Source organism: Lissotriton helveticus, chromosome 10 (genome assembly GCF_964261635.1).
Source record: "Lissotriton helveticus chromosome 10, aLisHel1.1, whole genome shotgun sequence".
Lineage (NCBI taxonomy): Eukaryota > Metazoa > Chordata > Amphibia > Caudata > Salamandridae > Lissotriton > Lissotriton helveticus.
Window position 1 is genome coordinate 425107101 of NC_136071.1, and position 22852 is coordinate 425129952.

The 22852-nt window shown below is 43.7% G+C and overlaps 1 protein-coding gene across 5 annotated transcripts in view; it reads left to right on the forward strand.

Annotated features, from left to right (window-relative positions):
• The window catches only part of PPL (periplakin), a 465062-nt gene that overhangs the window by 406971 nt on the left and 35239 nt on the right, over positions 1-22852 (forward strand). For 4 of the 5 annotated variants that reach the window (XM_078662907.1, XM_078662909.1, XM_078662905.1 and 1 more), the window contains 3 exons: positions 692-838; positions 2092-2243; positions 5795-5892. In XM_078662907.1, the coding sequence (XP_078519033.1) occupies positions 692-838; positions 2092-2243; positions 5795-5892 (397 nt within the window). The remainder of the gene's footprint in view (positions 1-691; positions 839-2091; positions 2244-5794; positions 5893-22852) is intronic. The other variant, XM_078662906.1, reaches the window with a different exon arrangement.

A 22852-nucleotide genomic window follows, 5' to 3' on the forward strand; every position in this document is an offset into this window, starting at 1 on the left:
ATGCTTTCTTGTGTGCTTCTCTCTTGGGTGCTGCTTCCCCCTACCACCTATCCCTCTTCCCCCTCAAGTACTGTTTCACCCGCCCATCATCCTGCTCCATTTTGCTGCCCCAGCTCACAGTTGTTGTCTCCTTCCATTTTTTTTTTTTACAAGGATTCAGATTTTTGGGGCCAGAGGATAGACTGCGCTACTTCTTTCCTTTTTTTATTTATTTACTATCCATTGCGCATCAGTAAATAAAACGAATGCCGCCCATGTCATTTTCTAGGTACACATGGGTACTAGAGCATGTGCACATACAAAATGACACAGCCGCAGCCCTATATCTTCCCACTTTATTTTAATTATACCTTTTCGCTTTGCTGTAAAGGGTCTTGTTGATGCTGTACAGCATGGCTACAAGACATTGGCCAAGCCAACAGGTATCAAAGATGAGACTTATTGGGTTTGTCAATGATTGTTTAATCTATGTTACCATCCTCTCACCCACTCACTTCCCTTAAACTTTTAGATATCGTCTACAGGCACCTTTTAGCTTTCTATTGTGAAGACCTATTGTGATTAGTATCTTACCACTGCTCAATCAGGAATCTACTTTATTCTTTTGCTTTTGCTAATTGTTCCTCATTCTCTCTCTCTTCCTTTTTGCCTCACTGTTTCCCCGTCCACATGTTTGCTGCTCGGCTTTTAGGAGCAGGAGAAGGCCCTGGATAAGTATGATGAGGTGGTGAAGTCCCTGCAGAAGCGTAGTCAGCAGGTGGTTCCCCTGAAGTATCGGAGGGAGACGCCACTGAAGCCCATCCCCGTGGAGGCTCTCTGCGACTTCGATTGTGATGAGGTAAGCTTTGGAAGACGCAAATGCGGTGGAGAAAGAACAGCAAGACACGAGCAAGGTGCAGGTATAGAGGGAAAGCCACATTGAAATGTGCGAGCAGGGGCACCTGCAAGGAGTAGAAAAGCAGTAGATTTGTCTCTTTCCACGGAGTCCCAGGCGTGCAAGCTTAACTCACCATAGTACACAAAAGAGTGTTATATGTTGAAGAGTAGTGCAGGAGTTGGCTGGATGGAGTGGTGGTCATGAATATTCAGTCGCGATGACCGTAAGAGATCCTAGAATTCGTGCCAGTAGTAGTTCCTTGTAGTGGTAGTACCAACCCAAATATAAGTAGTTTTAGCACTTGCCATCGCAGATCCTACTTTTTTGACCTTGCTTATTTTGAGATCTGTAATCCACAACCTGAAGCCGCCTTCTCAGCTTCCACGTTGAGAACGTAGAGGGTGGTGCATTATTGAAAGTTACTCTAGAAGAGCGCTCGTCAGCACGGCCTCCATTTCCCCATCAATGTGGATCTACAGCAGCTCCATCGGGAGGAGGAGCCTGCGGTTGGTAGTGTAGTAGAGTCACTTACCTTTCTCTGCCCCTTTCAGGAGGGAGAAGATCACCGCCAAGGAGAGATCACAGGATTACGACATCAGATTGGGGAATAACTGGGCTGTTCTCATTAAGGTTACCTTTGGAAGCCATGCATAACGATAGCATCAGTGGTGGTACTAGGATAGTAATTATAGCAGTAACATGATTAGTGTTAATACCAATGGTAGTGGTAGGGTAGGGCTTAGTATTAGATCTGTTGCAGAGAGTTTTGGCACTATAGATGGAGTTCCATTTTTGTACTGTGCCCCTGGCAACTGTGACTATTTTCTGGTTCTATTTGAGATCCGCCTGCTGGTATACCCCAGTGAGTTGTCTAGCATTGCTTTTTCCATAGTATCTTGAGTATTAGTAAGAGTGGTGTTGCAAAAGGGGAAATGCAGACACATTGACATATTAGTAGTACTTTTTGCTTCATTATTCACCTCTCCAGGAATGCACTATTTTGAAATGATGGTTTTAGCCTGTAGTATTTTTCAATATACAGTTTCGCACTGGTGTACATGTTTTGGTGGTGTTAGAAGCTGTAGCTGATTACCTTTTTGTTAGGAAACTGGGAGCTCGTTAAAAACAAGTGAAGGAAAGACCACTTTCCATTAATTCCAAACGAGATGGAAGCAACTTATGGATTTGCTCGTCTTATTCTATGTTTTCTCCAGGGACAGATTTCTCGTGGACAACGCTACACGCTGAAGGCCAACAAGGGAGAGAAGTGGGAAGTGACTGATGGGTCTGGGAAGAAATTCAATGCACCTGGTGTATGCTTCAACATCCCTCCCACGGACCCCGAATCCATTGCCTTGGCCGACAGGTAGGTTCGTCTAAAGCTCGTTTTGGGGTGTGTGTTGCCAAGGTCTTCCAATTCGCAGAATCCAAGTGAAAATCATACTGCTTTGAGAGGCCACTGTAGAACTGGTGCATCATGGACCAACCATGAAACAATTGACATGCTTATCAAAGTCAAACTATGGACCGTCAGGCATCTACTCATGTCAGTTTACTCTTAAAAACTAAATAGTTTTTTGAGTTACAGCTTTCTTCTTGAAAATCTACAGCACATGTCCTGGAGTACTCCAGATGCGCAAGATGTGCTTATTTGGTTTTTCCATTAGGTGCAAATCTGTATGCATGAATGATGACCAAATGATCTTTTGCATATGTAACTTGGTTACTTTTATCTCCAGAGAGGAGATCGCTTTCTCTGGTGAAAAAGTAGTTCTACACATTGTTGAATATAGGATGAATTCCTGTCTTTTCATACTTGGAAAGTACTTACTCCTGCCTTTAACAGGAGTAATATTAAATGTGTTTCATTAGATAGACATAAGTGAAAGAAACAAATGATGGACAGAATGCTGAACAATGCAAACATTCGCCCCCAGTCTCAAAGATCTGGGTTTAATCCACCGTTCTTTTGCTCACCACGACACCCCAGTTTGCACCCAGCCATATGCAAATCAGTCTTGAACCTGCTCCTAATGGGAACATTCTTGCCAGAACTGCCAAGCCTGGTCATCCCTGTACCAGAAACGAGCATCTTGGTACCGTTTTTAGGGTATCACCCCATATCAGCCAGGCTAGCTTGAATCCAGGTGCACAGTGTGCAGGGGACCCAGGTCTGGACATACCCTTCCCACTTAGAGCGACAAAAGCAAAAAAAACAAATGATGGACAGTATTCTGAAAAATGAAAACATTCACTCCTAGTAACAAAGATCTAGGGTCAATCCATCGTTCTTTTGCTCACCATGCCACCCCAGTTTCGACCCAGCCATATGCAAATCCTTCTATACCCTGCTCCTCAATGTGTCTTTTAGCATTTGTCACCCTGAGTAGAAGGGGTATGCCACTGGAGTCAAGCTAACATGGCTGATCAGGGGTGATACTCCGAAACCAGTCCTAGGATGCTTGTTTGCAGTTCAGGGAGAACCTGCCTGTTAGTTCGGGCTGGACTGTTCCCATGGGAGCAGAGTCAAGACTGATTTGCATTACATGAATCCCAGGAAAGGAGGGAGAGACAACCTGGTGCTGGTGGGAAAATATACGTATTGCTTCGTGACTATGATTTTGTGGAGATCTCATGCAAACTTGTATTGCGCTGTCTGTGTTCAGTTTTAAAAATAAATATATTATTTAAAAACAAGACTGATTTGCATATGGCATTGGGAGCAAATACATTATGGATTTAGGTCAAGATGTCTGGACTGGGGTGAATGTTTGAAATTGTTTGATACTCTGTCCATCAATTGTTCTTTTTGCATTCAATAGATAGACATTGCATTCAAAATCTCTGTAAACACCAACATCTGCTAAGTTTGTGCATATTAACCACATTAGAAGTAATTGAGGGGGGCACTGCTAGATTAGGACTGAGATGTGCTTCATTCACCAGTTGGACTCCCAGATTACTAGGGGTTGTTTCACCATTTCATTAAGATTCTGCTGCTGATTAGTCAACAGTCAACAACAAGCTACAAGTACATCAAAAGGTACTATGGACAACAAGCTACTAAGCTACTGTAATGCTATTGAGCATCATAACCTCAGTGGAGCCTAGTAAGACAGAGACATGGCTCTCTGTACATACCTTTTAAAATCACTACCCCAGCATCTCAAGTAAGCATGTAGCACTTAGGTATAGATTAAGGCAAACAATCTTTTAAATACCAATCCAACTTTCTTTCAGCTACTCTAAGCAATAGAAGATTGATGTTGAAAAAATTGTCATTGATCGGTTACACTAGTTTGCAGGTTCTCATCTGTTAATGATTCAAATAGGTCTACCCAAACTTCCTTTGAGATCACACTGGCTCAACAAAAATATATATGCAAGTGAGTCAGACAGATGCTAGGATTACTGTCTAAACAGCAGTGCCTTGTTAAGGAAACTCTATCTTATGCCAAGAAGGTGTGTTAAAACTATTCAGTGTTGAACTACAGCACAGGAGTATGATAAACATGGAAAAGTATGACCCATAACAGAATGCAGAACCATTGGTATACTCTAACATATTCTTTCATTTGCTTTCTACTTTCTTTTTTTGGAGTAAAATGAGGACAACCCAGATCCCTAGTGATTGGTTTTCTATGTAACTTGTAGAATATCCAATGGAGGGCAGAAATAGGCATTCCCCCGACCTTCCGGCAACACAATTTCAGATTCCACATAGCCAGCCCTAGAAGATTTATACTTTTTGCCACCAGTTGCCACCAAGGTTTTTCCCTTTTTTCCTTTTGTATTATTATTTAAATTGTTTCTTTTTTCTTTCTTTTTTTCCTTTTTCACAGTTCAGACAAATGTTGTTGCACACATTACTCCGGTGTGGGAAAGTGTTCAAGTCCTGTAATAGCCATAGATATGCCCAGTTAATGAAACTGTTGAGTGGGACATATGAAAACGTTAACAGATTGCCAGAATATACTGTGTTAACATTAGACTGCTCAAGATAAAGTGTAACGTGTATATATGGCAAAATATGCGATGTGATTCTGTGCAACGCTGCAATAAAAATAAGTTCAAAAATTAAATTGTAGAATATCAATGCTCCACAGCCTTTTCCAAATATTTTACAGCCTTGAAAAAGATGCACATTTTACCATGCTTGGGTATCCTGAGGATAGAGATCCATTACAAAGACACTGCTTCTCACCTCAAGCAGTACAGAGGGATAAAAGCCACACATTTTGTTTTAATAGGCATAGCTCACATCACCTAATGACATGAATATGCAGTGACTATAAGGGACATCTACAGGAATCTAGCTGCATTGATCAAACTTGGCACACAGGCTTCTGAAGTGCAGTACTTTAGGCGCAAGAGCAGGTGTTGTCCCTGGAACCATCTCCTCTGATTCTTGGACTTTTTTCTGCTGAGAGAATAGGTGAGTTCACCTATAGGTCAGAATAGGTGAGCTCAATTGCTCTTTTGTAAGGGTGCTGTCAGCAAATAATAATATAGTATTTACTATTGATATTGCGCATAATACGGCAGATTTACCTTTTGATGGTTATATTATCCACTAAGTTTCCATCCTGTGGCTTTGAGGTGAAAGTCAGATTTCAGAAGTGGTGCATTACCTGTTCTGATCTAGCTTAGCAGCTTAAACTCATAAAAATCTAGGAAACATCAAAACAATAACAAGCTTCCAAATGATAGAGAATATCTGCTGCTTGTGATCATCCCATAAAGCTACCACTTTGTGTGGCATACTGTGCCCACAATAGTGATTTTTGACAGAAGTCTACTGTTCAGCAGATGATAGGAAGAGGTTCCCTGGTTGATGGTTGCCATGCTGTATGCTTGTTGGCAGATGATATAATTGAAATATCTACGTAAAATAGCTACTTTTGTCTTTTGCTGCAGTGTTGCGAGCCAGCACCGTGCTGTGAAGCAGAAGACTGCTGGAGGTAAAAATGCTCTGGTCCGCAGATACGAAGATCTGAAGAAGGATCAGAGTGGAGGTAAGTCCTAATCAATGGGAGAGCGAGATATCCTTGCAGATGTGCTCTCGTAAGGAATGTTGTTGCAACAAACTCATTCCATCAGAAGAAGAATCCGTTTCTTTGTGCGCAACATGCAGTATTGGTTTGTAAGGTGCCCTAATCACCCGAGAGGGTATCCATGTGTTTGGGCAAGGTGTGTAGATGTGTAGTCCCAAGGAACTTACATGAAGAGCCAGGTCTCCAGCTTCTTGCGGAACACAATAAGTGAGGAGGAGGCTCTGATGTGTTGAGGGAGGTCATTCCATGTCTTAGGTTCGATGTGGGAGAATGAGGGACCTCCAGTTTTGCTTTTATGGATTCAGGGTGAGTGTGTGTGTGTGTGTGAGAGTAAGGTACAGCATAGGTGTCTGGTGTGTTGGTGAAAGTGTATACAGCTGTTCAGGTATTCTGGTCCTATATTGTGTAGTGCTTTGTATGTGTGTGTGATAAGTTTAAATTGGCTGCACTCTGAATGGGGAGCCAGTGAAGCTTCCTGAGTTGTGGTGTGATGTGGGTGCAGCATGGGAGGTCATGTATGAGTCTTGCGGCTGCGTTCTGGATGGTCTAGAGTCTGTGTAGGAGTTGTTTGGAGCTTCTGACATCAAGAGTGTAGTCCATCCTGCTGGTGATGAGTGCTTGTGTGATGGTCCGTCTGGTGCTCTGAGGTAACCATTTGAAAATCTTTTGCAGAATGGATAGGGTGTGGAAGCAGGAGATGCACACTGTGTTGTCTTGAGCTGTCATGTGAGCTTGACATCTAGGAGGATCCTTAGATTTCTTGCATGGTCTGTGGGTGTGGGTATTGGTCCTAACTCCAATGGCAACCATGAAGAAACTCATATGGAGGTCTTGTTGATGAAGAACAGTACTTCTGTGTTGTCGGAGTTGAGCTTCAAACAGTTGGTTCGCCTTGAGGCCCGTAGGAACCAATGGCAATTACCGAATCGGTAAAATACCGATTCGGTAAAATTACCGAATTGCACCCCTGATTCAGGCTTGTGTGCCATGTGACACACATACATGCCCTTAGGGCATGTATGTGTGCCACATGGCACAGGTGAACATGCACAGATGTGCATGTACGCAGGAATTTGTTATTTACCATCAAATAGTAATTGATGGTAAATAACGAATTCTTAAGGGTCTGTGGCACTGTTTTCAGTGTCACCTACATCCAGGTTTACCGATTCAGTAAATTTACTGATTCGGTATTTTACCAAATCAGTAAATTTACCGAATCGGTAAATTTACAGAATCGTTAAAATTTGGGCCCCCTACATCTCAAACACCAAATACCGGTCGGTAACGGCCGAAATCGGCCGTTACCGACTGGTATTTGGTGTCCTACATCTGGCCCTCGGTCGTTTATAATATGAGTGAGGCCTTGCCTTAGCCATGCATGGTGGTACATAGCTGGGGAGCATGTTTATCAGAAGTGTACCCCTGAAATGTTCTCTGTGATCGGAAGCAGTTTGAGGCATGTGCAGTTCTTAACGAAGGCGGGGAGTGAAATGTTCAAATTTTCCATGACCTTTTTGTGTTGGAATTGATGCCCTCTCGCACACAGTCAGTATGTGACTTAAACTTAATATCTAATTTAAACTGTATTTCATTATCTTCTTTGTGGTGGTTCTTATCTTTACACAATTTGGAAAGTGTACAGATGTTGTTATGAAACCCATAAAATTGAATTCAAATTGTTATACTTTTTTTCCCAAATCATATATTTGTCAAACATCCTCTCGGGTTGGATGGTGCTTCCTCTCCATTTCTTGTAGATTTCACCTAGAGTGAAATTCACTGACCACCACTATGCATGTTTGCTGACGATTCCCCGCAGTGGTGGCCAGTTCCGGGCCCTGCCTGGTTAGGACTCTCATAACACAGACTAATTCAAGCAGGTCTGAATTTGAAAAAAAACAGAACTTTGTTCTTGGGTGGGACCCTTGTTGTTTGTGTGTTGGGTTTTTGGGTACAAGGACCTTTTTATATTTGTGACTGGAACCTCATAAACTGTGCTTCAGCCCAATAATGTGCCCTGTGTTGAACCTCGAGCTAGACTCTACAGAGGAAGAGACATATCATAGCACAATTACTACATTGCATCATTTTTTGCCTGCGCCTCGGTCCCATTGACTTAGACTTTGTATGTCTTCATATAATTACAATGGCCTTTGGGACAGTGAAAGAAATTCTAACATGTGCTAGCACATTGTGGATTACAATATGTATCCTATTGCTGTCTTCATATTTTACAGGACAGTACATAAACATCCAATTTTTCTATTAAGATGTAGCACTACTGTAGGAAGCTGGGTTTCTTTTGCAGTAACCCCCCCACCCCACACCCCCTAACACTTTTTGCCAGATTTCTGATGCACTTTGACTTGATGTCCCCTGGATCCCTGCCAATCAGGTTCCCAGGGCCTGTGTTCTGTCACAAAACTGTACCTTTTTACTCCAATTAGCACCTCTCTGGCTGCATGCAAGTCCCTTGCAAAAGGCACCATGGATACCAAGGGCATTGTGACCAGGGAAGGCCTCTAAGGGCTGCAGCGCATATTGTGCCACCCTTAGAGGTCCTGTACCTTAACACACACGCAACAATTGCAGGCTGCATATTTTGGTGCTGAGAGAAGTGAAGAGTCGACATGGCACACATTCCTGTGTGCCATGCCTGCAACCCAGTGGTTATGGTATAGGTAAGACACCCCTCTAGCTGGGTGTGCTATACCACTGGTAAAGGTACAGTTGCATGAGCACTGTACCCCTACAGTGTCTACGTCCATTATTAGACTTTGTAAGTGCAGTAAAGTCATAAAGAGTATATGGTCTGGGAGTTTGTCATTACGAACTCCACAGCACCATAATGGCTTTACTGAATTCTGGGAAGTTTGGTAGCACACTTCTCAGCATAATAAACCCACACTGATGCCAGTGTGAGAATTATTATACAATGCACTCAGAGGGCATCTTAGGGATGTCCCCTGAAAAACTACCAACCTCTGCTGGGTTCCCCGACTGGTAAACACCGGCCTGCCACCACAAGACATGTTTTGGGACCCCTAGGGTGGGAGCCCAGAACTAAGCCTTTCCTGGTGGTGTCAGCAAGAGCCATCTGTGGCAGGGGAGCTTTAAAGGCCTTGCCGCCTTTGTAATGCGACCCCCAGCCTCCTGCTATCAGGAGCAGACTCCCTTGCTGTCTCTCCTCCTTTTCGGCGGGAGGACAGGCGGGGAAAAAGTAGAACCGGCCAGAATGTGTGCCCACCTCTGCCAACCCCACCCCTCAGGTGGGGGAGACGAGGTGAAGCCCACTCTTCAGTGCCTGCCATCTTGCAGATGGCAGGCACTCTCCAATCAGGATTAGGGACTGTGCCCACTCCCCCACGTGGGGTGAGCACACCAAGGGTGTAGTCACCCTAAGGTCAGCAGCCCATTGGCTACTGACCTCAATACCCCTAAAACAGCCCGTAATTATAGTATTTAGGGGTCAGCCCTGAACCAAGAAGCCAGATTCCCGCAACCTTAGAAGAAGGACGAAAGAAGTCGCCCAGCAGAGGGGACTGCAGAGAAGAACTGATTTGGCCCCAGCCCTACCGGCCCATCTGCATTTTCCAGAAATCCTGCGCCAAAAGTCCTCTGTCCTGCAGCCGGCAACCTCCAAAACCCCTGGGAGGACTGATTGCTTTAAAAAAAAAGACCGGATCTCCTGTGAACAGCAGCTCTGTTAAAAAGATACTGCCAAGACAGACTCTGAGCCTGCTGAGGACAAAGAAAACTGACACCTGGAACCACCACTGCACTGACGCCTACGGCCCGAATCCGAGTGGCCCACTGGTCTTAGCGAGATATCCCAGCGCTAGAGTCCGTGTCCACTGTGGGTTGACCCCTCCAGGACTCCCCGACATCACCTGCAGCCTCTGCACAGAGACCCCCCAACTGTAAATGGCCTGGTAAGGTGATATCCAACCTCAAAAGACACCCCTGCATCCAGCCGCCCTGCGCTCTGCAGAAGGGAACCCTGTTCTTGAGCCCTCCAAGTTACCTGCCCAGCTGTTGGTTCCTCCCAGAAGTCTTCCTGGACCGAGCATGCAGCCAAAATCCAAAACCAGCAACTCCCATTGAAAACAACAGGGTACCTGACTCCAAATCAGCACTCTGCATCCAGCCTCCCCTGTGCCGCTGTGGGTGCACCGTGTGTGCCAACTCGGATCCCCCTTTGCCCTAAACTAAACCCTAGGAGCTTTGCACAACCTTGTGGCCTGCTCGTGAGCAGCCACCAACCGGAGGTCCCTATCCCCCATTGGATAACATTGGGCATCAGCACTCTGCACCCGGCCACCCAAGGGCCGCTGAGGGTGCTTTGAGAGTGCATCCTTGACCCTGGGGGAACACTGGTTCTAACCCCAGAAACCCAATTACCACAAATAAGTACTTACCTGTTAACCGATAACTTCATTTCCTCCCATAGGATTGCATTGACTGCTTTTCTTTGAAAATTCTTTAAAGTATTGAATTGCTTTGTATGAAACCTTGAAAAACTGCATATGTGTAAAAAGTGAATTACTTACCTTTTGTATAGGAAATGTCTCAATGTGATATCTAGGCATTTCACACTGATTAGCAAAAGTAACTAAAAAAGTAATGCAAGAAGTAACATGTACTGTAATCTAAAAAGTAACTGAAAAGTAATTCTGATTATTGACTTACCTGTAAATCAACCAACTGCATTTGAACCTGCATTCAACTGTAATGTTCTGCATAAATATTGCAAAGTATTAGTTAACTTACATGCACCAGGCCTGGCTTGGTTCTAGAAATAAAATAACTAAATAATATTTTAGACAAACAAATTGGCTGAGTTCAGTCTTTGAATGTGTGACATCATTTCTTGCCTGAGTCTGTACAATAAATGCTCAACACCACTCTCTGATAAAGCCTTACTGCTCGCCCACACTACCACAAATAGAGAGTACGGTGTTATCTACTTTTACCTCTGCCTACCTTTGGGGTTCTACTGGACTCTGTTCACACTATACCTTACTTTGGTATAGTATATACAGAGCCAGCTTCCTACAACTAACTGGACAGTGTGTTCATTGATTTATTATTTAGTGTGTGATATATCTCGGGCTATACACGTTTTCATTCTTACAGTAAGCATTGACTGCTGTAATTCACTGTCCCTTGACAGTTAAGTGTCCAAAGGGAGGAACTTGGTTAACCAATTAGGGCACAATAGTTCTGGTGGCTGTAGGACACAAGTGGTAAATAACTTTTCCCACACAGGATACTACCGTGTAACGACTGCCTGCCACAGGACCCACAAGAAGGGCTACTTACCTGTTGAGAGAGGGACGTGGTGGGATCACTGGATTCTAGACCAGAGAAGGGGACACTGAACTCCGTCTGAAAACGTTTACTACATTTATGACTGATGGCAGGGGCATGGCATGAGATTACTGCAAATGAGTTCACGAAGGAAGGGCAAATCTGAAACCACATAGACAAGCCAAAGAGCATATGATTGCAAGTGTTTTAGTATGCCCATTTAATAGGGACAGTAGCTCAGAGTAGGGGGCTATAGTATGTTAATGCCATTTGTAACGGGCATATACACTATAGTGTCATGGTGCTAAATAACCAGACACTAAGACAAAGTCCTGACCTCTATCAAGTGATTTTTAAAGAGTTTCCTGAAATGATTTAGGAAGGAGTCCACTTGCAGCTCCAAAGCAGGAGAAATCCATGTTTTAGAACTAGCAATAATAAAAGCGGACCCCAACAGTGACAGTTCTATGGCTGGGCATAACAAGAGACTGGCGATTTGATCTTGATGATAGAAAAGATGTACCCCATCTGAACTTGGATACAATAAAACCATGGAAACCTTTGTAAATGGCTCAATGAACAATGACCACCACTTTAAATACAACCCACCTTAGGGGCGTGGCCAGCAAAATGGTAAAATAGTGTAATTCGAGACACTTCTGGTTAGCACAGACAAAAATCATGCTAAAGTCCTGTCCAACCACCGCCATCCAGGAATGAGGATGGGTGAAATCTCTCCTTTGCCTCTGGATGAGTACCTGTGGCAGGAGAATAGTCAATGAAGTCATCAAAATTCATGTGACTGCCTGTCGTCGGGGCCCTGGGCTGCGCAACTAACGCAGGTATCCGCGCAGCAGGGGGTTTGGTCTTGTGTTGACTTTATGGGGGCTGCCCCTCGTCTGAATAACTGTTGTGGAATGCTTTGGGCACCCCTGAAAAAGAGTGGAATCTAGAAGAGAGGGGCAAAAAAAATGTTGTTGCTGTGGTGGGAGGGTGCCAGCCATGTGAGGACATTGCGGGATGGGGGGCGGGGAGGAAATTTACCTCTACATGAAGCGTCATCCATTCACATGCACGGGCACTGTCCGGCCCAGTGGCATTATTTCTTATTCATTCCCACAGATAGACACTGATGAGAAAGTGCCCCCATACAAAGGGGCTTAGTTACAAGCCCCTTGCGCCACCGGTATGTCACTTTTTCCCATGTTAAATGTGATGCACCTGCGTCTCAAGGGGCTTGTAAATATCCCCATAGTTTCTGGAAGGTGGCTTCTGCTGAGGGCTCTGCCATGGTAAAGGGTAAAGCTAGAAAAAGAATGTAAGCGCATAAAATAGTGCAGTATCCATAGTGACAGCTGTGCAGATGGTGTTGCTGCCAGGGACCATGGAGGATCGCTAGGCGTTCTTCAGCCATGTACGGCAAATGAATCACTGATTCATGCCAAGCATTGGAAACTAAAATTGACACAGTGGCTCTGGAAATTACGTTGTTGAGAACAGATCGAAAAATTATTTAGTCAACCACCTTGCATAGTTTGATTTTCCATTGACTCATAATGTCAATGACCTCGCATAGAAGACATTAAAATCTCACACATAAGCAAACTGAAAGTAAGGAAGCAACACAAATAAGCAACATGAAGGCTTGGCATCCACGTAGTGCTGAAGGAGCCAACATAAATGAACACTAGAGAAAATGGAAAAAGTAAAATGAAAGCCCTAACTGTGAATGTCTTCAATGCTGGAACATTTTGCAGTTTTTTAAAAATGATGCATTCTTAAACTTTTGGCAATACAAATCACAGGCCCACAATGACATCTAGGGTCCAGAACTGAAAAAACAGGAAAGCCTACTGAAGAAACACGTCCTTCTAATTTCTAAAGACAAGTGGGGGAAAAACATCAAAATTCCTAGTTTGCACTGCAGGGTAAACATACACCGCCCTTAGAGGAGCTTGGGGACTGCAAGGCCTTGAAGGGCTAGTTGCTTATTGACAAACTGAAACAGTAGCATGTTTCCTGTCACCAGCCAGCACCAGCCTGGAGCACCTCCTTATGTTTTTTACATAAACGAGAAATAAATGAAGTTTACACAAGTTATTTATTTTCTGCTATTAAAGAGTCCAGCTAATTTGTATCTGTTGAGGCTTTTGCGACCACTAAGGCCAGGGGTTGCAAGAGCAGTGCCCGAGGTAGCAAGGGGCAAAGGCAACCTTTAAATGTCGTAGGTGAACATGGGACATATTCTCTGTAGGCCTGGGCCAGTTTCTGATGCTTGCTAAGATGACTGCTGAGGGGAGACGAAATTGGAGGGATTTGCAGGGCATCACTAGAATCAGCCATAATGAAAACAGTTGCCGAGCTCACTTAGGGTTGCAGACATTTATCTTTAATATACAGGGCATTATTACAAGGCTGAGGAAAGATGTACTAACATTTCACATAACACAGCACAACAAGGAAAGTTGCCTTGCTGCGTTGCGTAAACGGGAGACATCAGAAATGGGCCATTTCTGCTCCCTTCTTGCGCTGGCACACCTGAGGCTGCCTAGCGCAAACGCAGGCACCATTGCACCATGGTGCCTGTGTTACAGGCGGAATTGTTTTTGTGCAGGAAGGGACACCTCACGCACAAAAACAATCCTTAAAGATGTTTTCTTTTTTTCTATGTGTGATGCGGAATGCAGCACACAGAAAAAGGAAGTAACGTGAAGAAATAAACCTATTTCTACTCATAACATCTGGGTTTGGGAGGCGTACCTTTTTGATGCATTCCCAGGTTTACAACTCTTTGTAAACCGGGAATGTGACAAAATCCATGGGTGGGTGTGTGGGAATACTCCTACTCAACCCATGGAATGCCTCACTGCTGCAAGGTAACACAAGGCATTGATATGTGTTGCCTTGCATCACTTTAGATTTAGTAAACCATGGAGAGACATGCAAGGTGGCTTTGCGTGGTTTAGTAATCCCATTAAAGGTATTGCGTTGCCTTGCGATGACTTACATTACACAAGGGCAACGTAAGCCCTTTGTAAATCTGCCTCTGAGTTTCTAGCCCTCTGATGAACTGAACAAAATGAATTGGAACAAGATCACAGCACCCAATTTACAGATTCAGATTGCGCCAGAACCTAACAGTGAGGTACTTTGTTTTTAGACCTGCTGAGTAGGTGGAGCAGGGTAAGTCAAAGGGCTACTGAGCTGCTGCTCAACCGACGTTAGGAAATCCTTATTTTTCCCTCTACCAGCAATCGATGCAGCTGTTGAACCACCCCAGATGGGTTGGTCTAAAAACAAGGTTTTGCAGCATGAAGCTTTTCTGGATTCACACGCTGTGCGTTATTCTGCCATCTAGTGGTTGGGTCTGGAATTGTAGTATTTCTTTCCTTTTTTTTTGTTTTGTTGTTGTTGGTGGTTGTCGACAGCACCATTTGGTGTCCTCCTGTGATGTCCATTGGCTTCCTCCAGAAGCTCCCACCTTTGGTCGCCATCTTCAGATTCTCTTTTTCCGCTGTTGGGTCTGGATCAAGACGGAGGAGCTCCAGAAGGTTGGAGAGAAGAGTTGGCGAAAAAAATAATGAAAATTATCCAAAGAACAGGAGGAAAGAGTCTTCCACATACCGGACTTCATTCCTACAAGCCGGAGTGTGACGAAGAGGGAGAAGCAAAACTTCAACAACACGAAGAATGTGCATGTAGGGGCTTCCTTGTGCGCAGTAATGGACAAAACACCTTTCAAATTCTGTGACAATTGTCACCACAAATACGCACAAAAAGACCAGCATCCAGTCTGCAACCTTTGCCTGCCACTGGATCACCGAAGCGACGATTGTAACGCATGTTTAGCTTTCACCCCAAAGACGTTGAGAGCAAGAAAGTGGCATAGAAGAGCCAATTATAACATGCAGGGTCAAGACTGACCAACATTGCTTCGAAACCTGGGCTTCTCCAGCGAAGACGAGGACAACGTTGTTGAAGGGGAAACAGACATTACAGTCGTTGAGGTCGAGAAGAAAACTCCAAAGGAGGTAAGGGAACTGTCGACCTCGAAAAAGATAAGCGAGTCCAGGAAAACTGACTCTGAGCCCTCAAAAGGAGCCTCGGCGTCGAAACACTCAACGTCCGCAAGCGCATCCAAGGCAAAACAATCAGTGGATTCCTTAGACAAGGAGCCTGAGACAGCAAGAAATACCCTTGACAGTTCAAAGACGTCGAAAGACAGTCACGAAAAGGACGCTCAGACGTCCAAAAAAGGGAGGTCCAGACAGGCCTCGACAGCTGCATCGGCGCCGTCAAGCTCAAAAAGAAAGGTGGAAAGTCTTGACGCCGAAATTCATGTGTCAGAGATGGAGAAAAAGAAAAAGAGACTCGAAGCAGAAATGGCAAGTATCTTGCAACTCAAGAAAGATTTTGACAAAAAGAAACTTTTCAAGATACCACAGAAAATGTCAATTGATGTCGAAAAACATGTCGACGAATTACAGCCGCCAACAACTCCCGAACCACAAGACGAAGAAGAAGAAGAATTCTTCGAAGACAGGGTAGAGGAAGAGGAGCTAACCTATCTGGGTTCGGCGACTTCGGAGGCTCAAGACCTGCAATGGCAAGATCTCGACGCCGAATCACCCGAAGAAGCAGTGGAGACATATCCATCGAGGCCTTCACCACCAGATGACACTGGACTGTACAACCAAGTCATAAAGAAAGCAACAGACACCTATGGAGTGCAATTGGAAGAACAAACCCCAGTTGTGTTTTCTGTTGGAAACCTTACTACCTACCCAAACAAGGAGTCAATTCCTTCCCTTGTTGCCAAGTGTTTTAGAATCAAGGTAAGGAAACTTTTAAAAAAACAGCCACATGCAAGGCAGTCACACCAAGAGGAGAGAAAAAATACAAGCATTCCTCTAAGGATCCTGTGTATATCAAGGGTTCAGTGACAGCAGACTCAATTATAGCTTTTACGGCTCGAAAGAGAGCTAATGTACCTACTAATGTGGGCCCTCCACCTGACAAAGAGAGCAAAAGGATGGATCTCATGGGAAGAAAGGTTGAGAGAAATGCGGCTATTCAATGGCGCATAGCTAATTCTAATGCTTTGATCAACAAGCATGCATATCAACTTTGGGAAGAAATTAGAGAGCTGTTAAAACAACTACCAGAGAAATTCCAAAGGAGGGCAAAACACTTAACATGGTTAAAATAAGCCCTAGACACTGCTGAAAAAGCCAGCAGACAAATGGTAATCAGCATCACCGAAAGGAGGCATGCATGGCTGCAACTCTCTGGTTTCCAGCCAGAAGTGCAAAATAACATTGTAAACCCACCTTTCAATGGAAACCAGATATTTGGAAGTGTGGTGGATGAAAAACTAAACCAATTAAAGAAAGACAATGAAACAGCAAGGTCTATAGGTGCACTGCAGTTCGGAGGCATGCTTAGAGGCACATCCTTATGGAGACCAATGGGCAGAGGTAACCACCGACTTACAACCTCGCACCAAGCTTTTCAACAGACTTACTAAGGAGTAAGCCAGGGACAACAACAAGGACAGCAGCAGAATTGGCAATACCAACAGCGGAGGCAATCCTTTCGAGGGCGCCCTCGGTGAAGAGGCCAGCCACAAAGAGGGGGACCACAAACAATCACCAAGTGACTGCGCTCAAAGACTTGTGTACGCTCCAAAGACATCACAGAGTGTGCTACACAAAAGAAAAGCAAGGCAAACCAAAAAACAGTAAAGCAAACAGTTCCTGCAACATATTACACCAGTAGGAGGCAGGTTAACATACTTCCTCAAAGAGTGGAAAAAGATAACTTCAGACAAATGGATATTAAACATAATACAGTACGGTTATTGCATAGCGCTTGCAAAGAAACCGCCAAAGAAAACGACCAAGCAAGACAAAACATTCCAAAAGGGAATTATCTCAATTACTGCAAGAGGTACAAGAACCTCTGAATAAACATGCAATAGAGCAAGTACCACGCAAGGAAAGGAACAAGGGCATTTACTCCACATACTTACTTAGCCCAAAGATGGATGGAACTTTTTGACCAATACTAGACCTAAGGTTCCTCAACAAATTCATAAAGACTCAAAGATTCAAGCTGACAACACTGTAAGAGGGAATACCTCAGCTGCAAACAGGAGACTACATGGAAACCATAGACTTAAAGGATGCGTACTTGCACATTTCCATGAACAAAAGAGACAAGAGTCTATTAAGATTTGTGGTGAACAAGACCAGTTCAAGGTGCTAGCTTTCGGGCTAAAATCAGCACCAAGAGTCTTCACAAAAGGCCTAGCTGTGGTAGCCGCTCACCTAAGACAAGGAATTCATGTTTACCCGTACATACACAAATGGTTAGTACAATGCATGCAAACAGCATATACAGCAAGTCATTGAAACACTAATTCAACTAGTTTTTTCAATACACTGGGACAAATCATCAACAGAACCAGAAGGTGTTCTTAGGAGCACAAATCAACACAATATTAGAAAAGGTGTTCCCAAGCGAGAGGAAAAAATTAGCACTACTGAAAGAGACACATCTAAACCACAGGTGGCAAGCTATGACAGTGAGGAAATGGCTGGGAATGATGGCTTCATGCATTCATTTAGTCCCCAGCATTCGCCTACACATGTGACCGTTCCAGGAATGGCTTCAGCAGCCATTGTCACAGGCAACAGGGAGTTGGGAAGATCTAGTGGTTATCACGCAGACAGATCAAGAGATGGCATGGTGGAACAAAACAAACATAGCACAGGGCAGACTTTTCACAACACCATCCCCGACAGTAACCATAACAACATAGGCGTCCCTAATGGGATCGGGAGCACACATGAACAACCTCAAGGTGACGGGATTGTGGACACAGCAGGATGCAGTAAAACACATCAATATCTTGGAGTTGGAAACAGAATTCTTAGCCTTAAAATCCTTTCAGAAAGAGCTATACAGGAAAAGGGTGTTGATACAACTGACAACACAACAACAATGTTTTACATAAAAAAAACAAGGAGGAACTCAGTCGGTAGCACTCTCAACACTAGCTCAAGATATTTGGAGATAGGCAATTCCAAGGGGAATAAACATGATAGCAGTACACCTACCAGGGAAGGACAATGTAGAAGCAGTCGGACTGAACAGACAAACAACATCATCCCATGAGTGGGAACTAAATCAAGCATAACTCCCCCCAAAATTCAGGAAGTGGGGGACACCTCAAATAGACCTATTTGCCACACCCCACAATGCAAAAATCCAAAACTTCGCATCCAGGCGACCTTGCAGTCAGTCCCTAGGGAATGCGGTATGGATAGACTGGTCATTTATATTTACGTACGCTTTTCCCCCAATACCATTGATGAATAAGGTGATCAGCAAATGCAAAATCAGCCAACTGACAATGATTCTCATCGTACCACAGTGGGCCAGGCAAACTTGGTTCTCAGAAATAATGCAGATGTCCCAAGGAACAATGCACACTCTGCCAAAAGAGAAAGACTTGCTAACAATGCAAAATGGAAAAGTACTTCACCCAGAACGAGAAAGCTTAGGCCTAGCGGCATGGCTCCTGAGGACTTAGAATTCGCACATCTCAATCTACCAGAAGTCACAATGGCTGTTCTAAGAGAAGCTAGGAAACCAACAACAAGAAAATGTTATACAGCGAAGTGGAAGAGCTATACACAATGGTGTCTTATAAGACGTCCTTCAAAGGAGAGAACAGTACTAAAGTACTTGACACATTTACTAGAAAGTAAATGATGCTATACATCATTGAAAGTGCACTGAGCAGCAATTGTAGCTTATACCTGAGGAAAAACAAGGAAAAGTTTATTCACTTCACATGTGGTCAAAAGGTTCTTAGAAGGAGCAAAAAGAACTGCACTTCCAAAAATGGTGCCAGAACCCACATGGAACCTGAACAAATGATGAAAGCACCATTTGAACCAATGCACAAAGCAACGCAACATGCTCACACTAACAACTACATTTTTAGTGGCAATAAAATCCTTACGTAGAGTTAGTGAATTACAGGCACTAACACTACAGGAACCGTACTTCCAAATACATAGTTACAGGATTGTCATGAGGACAGATCCTCAATTCATACCAAAATTGGTATCAAGATTCCACATAAATCAGAGTATACAAATACCAAGTTTCTTTCAAACCCCAAAGACAAAAGCAGAAAGAGCTTTACACACACTTGAAACAAGAAGAGCGGTCATGTACTACATTGAAAGAACCAAGGAATACAGGAAAACAAAACAGTTCTTAGTATCCTTTGCAAACAGTTTTCTAGGAAGACCAGCAACCAAGAACACCATTGCAAGATGGATAGCGCCAGCCATACAGTTATGCCACAGGCAAGCTGGACAGACCTTACAAGGTACCCTGCAGGCACACTCAACAAGAAAGAAAGGAGCAACTATTGACTTTCTAGCTAATACTACAATTCAGGACATCTGCATGGCTGCAACAAGGTCTTCAGTGCACACATTCACAAGACATTACTGTGTGGACATTCAAATGAGTAAAGAAGCACACTTAGGACAAAAGGTCTTACAACATCTATTCACAAGCCAAAGCTCATCTTCCACCCAGCTGCCACAAGACTAGCAAACCGCTACAAAGTCTATGCATAGCATGTGAATCCAGGAAAGATTCACGCTGCAAAACGAATAGTTTCTTATCTGTCGGTGTAGTTTTGCAGCTTGAAGAATTTTCTGGGTTCACTAGCGAACCCACTCTCCTCCGCCAGCAAGGATGAGAATAGGAGGAGAAGGAAAAAAAAACCCAAAGATGGCGACCAAAGGTGGGAGCTTCCAGAGCTTGTTGACGTCACCAGAGGACACCAAAAGGTGGTATGTCGACACCCACCAACAACAAAAAAAAAGGAAAGAAATTCTACAGTTCCGGACCCAACCACTAGATGGCAGAATAATGCACAGCATGTGAATCCAGAAAATTCTTCAATATGCAAAACTACACCGACAGGTAAGAAACTATTCGTACCTCACTGTTAGGTTGGTTGTGTATTTGGTTTACCCTGGATACTAATTAGGAAATCAACTACTGTGTAGATAGTTATATTATTTTTCCGGTCCTGAAGAATTGCCAATTGATCTTGTGACAACCTAGGCAAGAAACATGTTGACCTCTATACTGTAGCCACCGCTGAACATTACATCAGTAGTTCGCCATTCTTGTTTTAACTGGGACAAGTGGACTCGCTGATTAAAATTAATTGTAAGTACCACTGGGTCCCATTTTATAATCCCCTTCACTTTTCACCTAAACCCTTGACACTCATCTACACCACAAGTCCCTATACTCACACCCCACCCAACAGCTTTGGGAATAAAAGATCTCCGACAAAGAGCCCCTAATAGGGTGGCCTTCAGGCATTGCAGCGCCGGCCTGATGAGGAGCATGCCCAATGACGAAGCATGACACCGAGCCAGGTGTGTGAGGGCCCCAGTTCCTAAAGTCGCAGACACCCTCTTCCCCTTTTGGACATTAATCTATACTGACCAGTCATCTACTTTTCCCTTCAACCTTTCCTGAACTGCATACCTTTGTTGTAATACATATACTTTAGGGGCATGTATGCTGTACCTATAAGCGCCCCCGGTCCCCCTTATATGCTAATGTTTCTTGCAATACAGGGCAGTAAGGAAAGTCGCGGCACTGCATTGCAAATGGGAGAGAGCAGAGATGCACCATATTTACTATGATATGTTGCATTACTGGTGTTTCCTAGCACTGGCGCACTGAATGATGCCTAGCGTCAATGCCAATACATTTGGGGAATACCAAGGATACCTTCCTGCACAAAAACAAACCTTAGAAGCATTCCCTCTTTCTATGTGTGCTGTGGAATGCAGCACACATAGAAAGAGGAAGTAACAAGGAAAAATAAAGATATTTCTCCTTGTTATGACCAGTACAGGGAGGCATAGCATTTAGGTGCAATCCAAGGTTTACGTACATTATTAAATCAGGGATTGCATCATAATCCATGGGTGGATGCATGGAATGCCCACACCCTACCCATTGAACACCACTCCAACGCTAACTTTACATTTTGGGGAAAAATCCCATGTAAAGTCACACTAATCTGACTAGCGTGGCTTTGTAAATCTGGTCAAACATTTTGCGTTGTGGCGACGTCAGAAAAGTGGTACAACCACGGCGCAAAATGTTAATAAATCTATGCGCTTATATTTAAAGAACATACACGCCCTTGCACTAGGGCGCAAGGGTGTATGTGTGTTGGTGCATGGCAGCCAAAAGTACGCCCATGCTAGGGGAGAGAAAAATGTGCTGTATCTTATTAGAGATGATGAGTTTTTTCTCTCCCGTTGACGCAAGGCAAGCGCATCACCTTTGGTTGCTGCGCTGCCTTGCATCAAATATTATCAAACTGTGTGGGGCCCTGATCCCTTTCAAAGCTTTGCCTTTGCTGCAAAACCTGCTCACTGAGCTCATCTGTAAGCCCGAGTCCACACCACAGAACCTTGTTTGGCCTCAGCCTTGTGTCCGTCGCTAGATGAAGAAATTCAGGCCCTGTAAAACCGGTGAATTACAAAAAAGGTGATGCCAAGGTATTTACTACAAAAAAAGTTAATTCTGAGAACAAAAACTGTCAATTATTTGTCTCTTCACAACCTAAGCTGTATGATATATATCTCTCATCTGTTAAGACGTTCATCCGATGGTTATTATCAAATTACAAGTACAAATAAATAAAGATAAAACCACACAACAAAACAGTAATACAGTTTGTGAATTGTTTTAAAGATCCTTTTTTCATTTTATACATTCCAAATATAAATCAGTCGACCAAACAATATTTAATCTTGTAAGGAATGACATGTGAAATTCCAAAAAACAAAATTTGTAATCTAAATCCAGGTGGTCCAAATGTCTTATAGTTGTGGACCCTTAATCCAAGGTTTGTGTAAGAAGCCCGATGGTTTATTTACAAGGAAAAATTGGCATTGTCTTTTCTTGGCCTTATTTCCTTTTTCGGACACCAGAATAACAAGAAGCAAATGAAGCCCAATTGATTTTTTGGCTTCAACACCCAATGATGCTCCTGGGAAATATATCCATTCAGTTTCCAAATCAAAAACAGGTGCCGAAATTAATAATAACTGTCGACGCGTTTCGGCCTTTCAATTAGTCTTAGGCCTCATCAGGACAAAGGGCAACAAAATACATTTAAATGATCCAAATGTTATTATCCAAATAACAAAACCAATAGGGGTATGGACGTCCAATGTTGTAAAAATAGTTCCCAAGTATCACACAAGTCAGGACGAACTTCCTATATAAGGCACACCTGTACTTGTCCAAATTTCATACGAGTCTCATGCTAGTGATGTAATCACCGGCACCCGCTGGGTATCTAAACCCAACTCCCATCTAAGAAGCGAGCCAGAGTCTCCTGTTTCTTAGCGTGTAAAACAGCTACGGTGACAGGAACAAGAATGACAGAAGCTAGGCATCGGATGAGCTATCAATGCGCCTCGGCTGCTAAGGTACCTTTTCTACGTCCTGAGATTCAGCCTACTTTAGCACAAGC